The sequence below is a fragment of the Microtus ochrogaster genome, chromosome 15, assembly GCF_000317375.1.
Source record: "Microtus ochrogaster isolate Prairie Vole_2 chromosome 15, MicOch1.0, whole genome shotgun sequence".
Taxonomy (NCBI): Eukaryota; Metazoa; Chordata; class Mammalia; order Rodentia; family Cricetidae; genus Microtus; species Microtus ochrogaster.
This window is the reverse complement of record NC_022017.1, coordinates 16239464-16247419: the sequence shown is the minus strand read 5'-3', so window position 1 is coordinate 16247419 and position 7956 is coordinate 16239464. Positions and strand designations below refer to the sequence as shown.

Sequence of the window (7956 nt, the reverse complement as noted above, 5' to 3'; positions counted from 1 at the left end):
TCTCTGTCTCTCTCTCTGTCTCTCTCTGTCTGTCTCTCTCTCTCTCTCTGTCTCTCTCTGTCTCTCTCTGTCTGTCTCTCTCTCTCTGTCTGTCTCTCTCTCTCTGTCTCTCTCTCTCTCTCTGTCTCTCTCTCTCTGTGTCTCTCTCTCTGTCTCTCTCTGTCTGTCTCTCTCTGTCTCTCTCTGTCTCTCTCTCTGTCTCTCTCTGTCTCTCTCTCTGTCTCTCTCTCTGTCTCTGTCTCTCTCTCTGTCTCTCTCTGTCTCTCTCTCCTTCTGTCTTCATTTCCGTCTCTTTCTCTCTTCTCTTTTCTTCTGCTCCTGCTGTCCCCTGAGAGCAGTCTCCCCATCCCCTTCCCTCCTTTTAAGTTCCCTTTCCCCTAATAAAATCCCCTCCCCATGAACTCTGTCGCATGGCATCTTTCTCTCGCACGCTGCTTTTTTCTAAATTACAACAATCACATTCCCACTGGCTGAAGGTTCCTCTGGACAGTTAGTTGGTTACCAGCATCATGCCAAGCCCCACTGGTCCTGGAGGTGGAATGGGGTTGGGGCAGGTGGCAAGTGTAATGCTGAGAAGTGCCTTTAGTGATAGACCATCCAGGGCTGGGAGTGACTGGGCAAGTCTACAGGGGGGATCTGGTTATCCTGTCCATTGTGGCACTAGGGATTGTTCCTGGGGCCTCATACACACTGAGGGGCTTTCTGCCAACAAAATGTAGCCTTAGACGCAGACACCAGTGGTGTTTGTACTGGGTTAAAAGTAGGATCTCAGTGTGATGCCTCAGCTGTACTCGAACTGCCAGAAGCCACCCTGCCTCAGCCTCTCCAGTGCTGAGGTTACCCCACGTGCAATCAGATCTCCTATTTACTTAAGGCTACTGTACCCTAGTAGCCTAGGGAGAAGGCCCACCCTTGTGCATTGCCCATGGGGATGCCGCTTCTCACACATTATTGAGGCAACATTGAGCCCCAGGCTATGAAAAAGTTAAATTTTGAAGCTCTGTGATCTACTCATGTTTCTTCTAGAAATATCTAAAAAAGAATGCAATCCACAGTGCAGACATTGTATTCAAGAGAGTGTTCATTTCACTTGGTGATTAGAAGCTACTTAAGGCTGAACATTTAAGGAGGAGGGCAGAGCACTGGATGGGCTAGAGCAGGGACAGGGATGGGGACTAACAGGAACTCCAGCCCTGGTGGGATGCAGGATCCTGCTGAACAAAGAGGATGTGAACTTTGGCAGAACAGGACAGCATCCGTGAATTTAACCATTCAAGGGCACAGACCCTGATAGAGGTGAGAAGCCATTCATAGTCACATGGGGAGGGAATGAAATGCTGATGGGTGCCTTAGAGAGTGGAGAGTCATACCTAAAAGATGGGGTACCAATAAGAACAACCTGGGGTCAAACCCTGTTCCGGCATTACTATGAAATCTTGTGGGTGTCAGAAAACCCTTATGTTCTTCCCTCCACTAAAATGGGGCTCACAGGAGTCCCCATCTCACGGAGGATGGTGGTCCTCTAATGAGGTGTGTATGAGGAGCCTTGTGTATCACAAACATACAGTAAATTTTTTTCTATTAACATTAATTTACATGAGTTCCCACCAAATAGTTGGCAGACCATCCCTTCCCATTTCTCCTATGTATAGACTGTATATTGCTTTTCTTCATGGCTATGTCTCTAGCTGGTGTCTTCTCCTTGGACTCTGCCAGGGCCAGAATGCTGTCTTGGCCAGGATGAGGGGAGAAGGTAGACCAGATGACTGGCATCTATAAGTAGCAGTACAGGACCCACTGAGGGAAAAGCATTATGGCCATCAGTCCTTTGGTCCTTTACTGCCACTCCGGTGGAACCATTGGGTCTCTGGCCCCTCCAACCTTCCCTTCCCTGCAGCTGTCCCCATTACATCTTACAGTTTCTTCTTTCCTCTCCTTCCAGCCTAGCCACCTGAAGAGCCTTAAGGAAAACCTGTCAGAAAGCCTTGTGCACAGACCCAGAACATCCTCATGGCGTTACCAGGTAGTCTATTCCTTCCCGGCTGCATCCAGATCTCAAGTGTTCCAATGGAAGAGGAATTGAAGCATATAAGTGTGTGCATAAGTGTGCTGTCTTGATTCTATAATGTCTCAGAGGCTCATGCATTTTAACACTTGGTCACCAGTTGGTGTGGTGATTTCAGGAAGGTTATGGAAGTTTTAGGATACAGAGGCATACTGAAGGAAGTTGATCCCTGTGTGTAGGCTTTTAGAGATTATTGCCCTGCCTTACTCCTAGAACTTGACAGGATAAAGTGAGTGGATCTCTGTGAATTTGGGGTCAGACTGGTCCACACAGTGAATTCTAGGTCAGCCGGGAATTTTTGGTGGGGAAAAGTCAACAGAGCATAATTTTGAGTCTGTGGATGGTTGTGAATGGTGACTCTTTATGTAAGTCTACAATGAAAGGAGCAATTGGGACAATAAGAAATTACAAGCATTCGGCATTTTTCATTTGCAGAGAAAAGAGCACTAGAAAGCTCAATGTCACAGGATGACTGTGACTCTCAAGGATATAAGGGCACTGAGGTTCTGTACCCAAGCACAGTTGCTGAGCCTAACAGCTTTTACATATGAATTTAGGGGATGTAATTGAACCTACAACCTTGGAGATCCCATTAGGACCCAAAACAAATGCTCAGGAACATGACATCGCACCACTCCTGGCACTTGCCCTTTAACCTCTTCCATATTGTCCTCTAAACTCTCTCTTTTGTGTATATAGTGTTAAGCATCGCGGACAACATAACTACCATCATCACTAACGAAGTGGGCAGAGATGACCTGAAGCTCTTGATAACTGAAGATGGAGTCTGGAAGGCGTTTGTGGCAAAAGCAGCATTGTCAAGGTTACCTGCGTGCTGCACCCAGCACTGCCCACCAGACCATGACGATGAGGGTTTTCCTGGGCAGGCATACCCACTCTAGGCAGTCCCAGGGGTGGGGTTGTAGACATTCCTGCTCAACAATCCAGGAGGGATGTTTCCACATTTTATCCTTGGTGGACATCACCTCAGGTTGACTGAAGATGTTGCTCAAGGTGCCGGGACAGATTCTGCCATAAACTAGTTCTGTGACCTTGGCAAGTTAGTTAGCACTTCCTGAGTGTCACCACCATGAGACTGCAGTGTGAGAAAATAAGATCATGTACGTGCAGCTCTCAGCATGTGGCCAGTACACAGTGGGTGCCCCTGAAATGATCACTGAGAGCTACTTTAGAAATGGGAAGAGACCAGGGCCAGGAGTCTCCTGTAGGACTGAGGAATCAAGAACTTATTGAGAGAAAAGTGAGAAAAATGTAGACATGGTTAGCCCTGTCCCCAGGTTCTGTCTCGGTCACTTTCCTCCCATGTGAGAAGCTGTGACAACAGCAGGGTCCTCTGTGAACTGAGGAGGCCGAGAGCCCACAGTGCAGCTGCACAGAGCTGGGTTGACCCTGACTGTCCTTACTGAGATCTGGAGCCCAGCTGTGTTCAGTAGGAATAAAAGTGCAGGCTGATAGGACATGATGACAGCCTGGGATGAGCAGCAGGTCAGGGATGGAAAACCAAGTGCCAGCTCCCTTTCCGAAGACCAGAGAGAGCAGGACCAGGGTCTCAGCCAGGGTCCAGGAGAGACTGAGCGTGACCCTAGAATGGAGGTGTAGGAAGAAGGCAAGGACCGCAGGGCTGGAAGGATGGGGGAATTGGAGACACAGAGAAGAGGCCTAGCAGGAGACATGCAAGACAGAGGAGAGTGTTTTTCTCCTCGGCCATGACCTCATGCTTTATGGGTATGCAGCTTTGTGTTTGGGCACACCCTCCACACGCTGTGTGTGCCTAGAAGTTCTCAGGTGGTATTACAGACTCTATCTTGTTCTACGCAGCACTCCCTGAATATCAGAAAGGATGTGTGGCTAGAGACAAGAGTCCACAGGCAATGTGGTTGGAGGATGGTTTGCAGAAGCTGAGAGTTTGAGGGGATCGCATGTCACCATCTCAGAGGACAATATTTCCCTTATTGCCTTGTCCAGCTTCTGTCCATGTCCAGCCTGCTTGTCACTATTAGTGGTCTCCAGGCCCCTTGTATCTTTGCACATGGCCTTGCTGTGTTCAAAGGTAACCCTGTCAGTAGCTGTAGTATCTGTTACCATGGTGACCTCTGTTTGCAGGACTCTGACTAGACCTGGTCAAGAGTGAGTGTGGGGTGGGAGTCAGTGTGGAGCCAGGTTTAAAGGCAGCTGTCCTGTCTCAGTCACCTCAGGCAGACACTGACCTTGTGAGATCCAGTCAGGGAGGGAAAGGAATTTGGTAATCTGCAGAGAGCAGACAGCAGACAAAAGGATCTGGAAAGTCTCTTGTGGCTCTGAAGGTTTGTTTTGGGTTTAATTTTAAATTCTCAAAAATAGCTAAATGACAAAGTCTAAGGAAAGAGTCCCAGTGAGCCTTCTTTTTATATTTGACACTAGCCATTTAAGAAGGACAACTCTAATCCAAACAGGACTGAGAAATTGCAAAAACCACACAAAGAATGCACATATAAGACAGTTGCCACATAGTAACAGTTGATCACGGAGCACAGAGGGTTAAAATGAGCGGATGGAAACATCCACCAGATGGAAATGAGAGAGCTTCAAGCTTCAGTGTGGAGTTTTGTCCTGCATTGAGTGTGTGACAAATCACATGAACAGTGCATACCAGGAAATCACATGACCTCTACACTCCAGGAAGTCTCATGACTACTGCACAACAGGAAGCCCACCCTAGGAAATAATCTTCATCCTGAAGTAGGTCCAAGAAGCCAGGAGAACACTGCTCAGGACTGTTGCCCTAGGGGACAAACATGGAGCCATACTGTACACACAGAGATCTGGGGACTTAGAGACACTTGTCAGAGGGCAAGAAATCAATTCCGGTGACACAGGCCTCAGGGGAGTCTTCCTAAGGTCAGTGTTTTGGCTTCCAGTTCCTCTGCAGGTCAGAAATGGCACCAAAGTTCCCACCTCTTTCAGGTTGAGCATGTTCATAGGAAATTCTTGGGAATAGATGCATCTCAGATCCTGCATTTTCCCACTTTGATACATTTGCTGATACACAGTGGAGTTTCTTACGAATAGGACCCTAATCTACCAGAATGCTGACACTATGTACAGGAGATGGAGGAGTTTTGAGTAATTCTTTTAAATCAGTTGTGCTGTCACTGTGTATTGTCGCATGAGGACAAATGTGGAGTTTTGGTTGCTAGGTTTGGAATTCATTCAGAATGAGGAGTCCACACTTGGCTTGCCCTGTGAATGGTCCATTGCAGACCTCCCAAGCAAACACAGGCATTCCTGCCAGCTGAATACTGCATGGGCTGCAGATGACTTCAGGGCAACCAAGGACAGAAGGGGGACTCTTGGGAAAGGGGAATTCCATACAACCACAGACAGTGACAGCATTGACTTGACCTTGAGTGAAAACATATTATCAGTGCCTCTAATTTTGTCAAGTGTCCTGACTTCACACACTGACCCCTATGGACTAAGGCCCTGGATATCTATGCTGTAACAGATGATCCGGGTAGAGGGCAGATTACAGATCTCTGATGCGTTACTCCTGCTGGGTCTGTGGTATGAAAATGAGGTTTGAACAAGGCTTTAACATTCAAAAAGTAACTGTTTTATTCATGAACTTGATCTCTTCTGTCACAGCGAGGAGGAAGCTGCCCTGCGTGATGCACTGAAGCAGCATTTAGCCCGGGAGCCTGCAGATGAAAATGATGAAACAGAAAAGAGGCAGCGGAAAAAAAATTTTCTGAAAGAATTTCCTGAGTTGAAAAGGAAACTTGAAGAACACATCAGTAAGCTCCGAGCTCTGGCTGACCATCTTGACGAGGTGCACAAGGGCTGCACCATCTCCAATGTGGTGTCCGGGTCCACCGGCATCGCAGCCACAATCGCTGGATTCCTTCTGGCACCCTTCACAGGAGGGGTCTCTCTGGCTATCGCAGCGGCAGGTCTAGGAGCAGCATCAGCTGCGACTGGTCTCACCACTACCATTGTGGAAGAATCCATCAGAGGGTCAGATGAAAGTGAAGCCAGGCGGCTGGTTGAAGCCAGCATGGACATAATGAAGAGAATTTTGAAGATCATGCCTTTGATCACATTGAAAGTTAGTAGTAAGGGTATGGAGTTATTTTGTGCCTGGAAAACCATCAGGGATCATATTCAAGCCATCAGGACAGGCAGAATCAGGAACTTCACAACGTTTAGAGACGGTATTAGGCAGTTGAGGAATCTCATCTCACACGATATTCCCCTAGGAACCAGACTAGCCAGGATTGGAAAAGGAGTCGGTAATGTTTCACTATTTGGATTTGATGTGTATAACCTTGTGACTGACTCCATAGATTTACACAATGGTGCAAAGACAAAGTCGGCGGGAGCGCTACGGGAGGTGGCTAACAATCTAGAAGAGAGGTTGCGTGAATTTGAGCAGCACCACAAGGATCTACAGTCATTCTAGCCTCAGTGATCCCTCCACCAAGCAGTTAAGAGTTCAGGGGAAATAACATGTACAGGGTTGGGGACAAGGGGGGGGGGAGAACCATACCATTACAAGGGAAATAACGCATGATCAAGTCTATGGACCTGAGGGTTGAGGAGTTTATATCTCCGGCTGACCAGAGCAAGGTCAACGCAGTGCTTTAAGAAGATGAGAACTGGAGTCTAAAATAAGGGGCCAGAATGCCTAGAGAATGGACTAGGACTGCAATACAGAGGGTCTGATATGGAGAGCAGTACACGAACAAGCCATGAGAACCTAGGAAACCTGGAGAGCTGAAGATGGGAGAAAGCCACAGTGGAAGCTGAAGCCAGAGCAGGGGATCACATCCCATTCCCTGAGGGCAGGGTCCCTATGACCTCTAGTTGATTCTTCCCAGCATCAGCAAGATCAACTCACCCTTGTGTCTTCTAGGAAGTAATGTCTGGATAGTGATAGTGATGGTGATGATGATGGGGATGTAGATGATGTTGAGGATGGTGGTGGTGACAGCAAAAAAGATGGAGTTCTTGAGAAGTAGTCAGTCCTCCAGGGGGACAGGGTCAAAGTGAATGTCTATGCTGTGCTGTGTCATTATTGGGTCTTTGGAGATAGAGAGTCAAGGCAGATGTACATAAGATGTTAAAGTATTGTTTGGGGTCAACATGTTTGTGACAAGAGACTCAGTCTGTGACCCTGAGCTTCCTCTCATACTGTGGGGAGGTGTGATGGCCAAGATAGTGTCTAGATAACCGGGATTTTGTCCTCTTGTCTTCTATAATATGTCAATATTTATGAACTATAATTCTTGTCTTCTATAATTTGTGTTCAATAAATATTAACTGTGGTCTAGAAAATGGAGTATATAGCAATCAATGACAGCAAAGGAAGGTGGTATGGGAACAAAGACATTGCGATCAGGATAAATCGGTATGATCTGAGGTAGGAAGATATGGGCAAACACCAGGCTGGTGATGGAGAAAGCCTGGTGGGCTGCCACAGCTCTCAGAGGGAGGAGTGGTGAGCAGGATAATCCTGGCATTAATTAGAGTCAGGAAGTGTCTGTTCTAGTCTCAGCTAATGCCACCAATGTCAGGCTTGGTTCCTGCACTGGCAGCACTTGGGACCCCTCACAAACACCTACAGTCCACTGCAATGACAGGGGCCCATGCTGGCAGAGCAGGTTGGGGTTTCTTGTGGTGGCTCTTGATGGTTGGACTCAAAACAGCTGAAGTCAGTCCAAGATGGACCCCTGCACTGACACATTGAGCCTGTGTAATGTTGGCTCACTGGCGCCTACTGTAGACACAGGTCCCTCACTTCCCTTCACCACAGGACAACAATGTCATGGTGTTTGAAGTGTCATGACTCATCTCAGAACAACAATGTCGTAGTGTTTGAAATGTCCTGATGC

General features: G+C 47.6%; 1 protein-coding gene across 1 annotated transcript in view; it reads left to right on the top strand.

Annotated features, from left to right (window-relative positions):
• The window catches only part of LOC101991269 (apolipoprotein L3-like), a 10884-nt gene extending 3711 nt beyond the window's left edge, over window positions 1–7173 (top strand). Inside the window, exons 2-4 of the mRNA XM_005354262.2 lie at window positions 1943–2023; window positions 2765–2888; window positions 5711–7173. Coding sequence (XP_005354319.1) covers window positions 2011–2023; window positions 2765–2888; window positions 5711–6524 — 951 coding nt within the window. The 5' untranslated portion in view covers window positions 1943–2010 and the 3' untranslated portion in view covers window positions 6525–7173. The remainder of the gene's footprint in view (window positions 1–1942; window positions 2024–2764; window positions 2889–5710) is intronic.
• The last annotated feature ends 783 nt before the right edge of the window (window positions 7174–7956 follow it).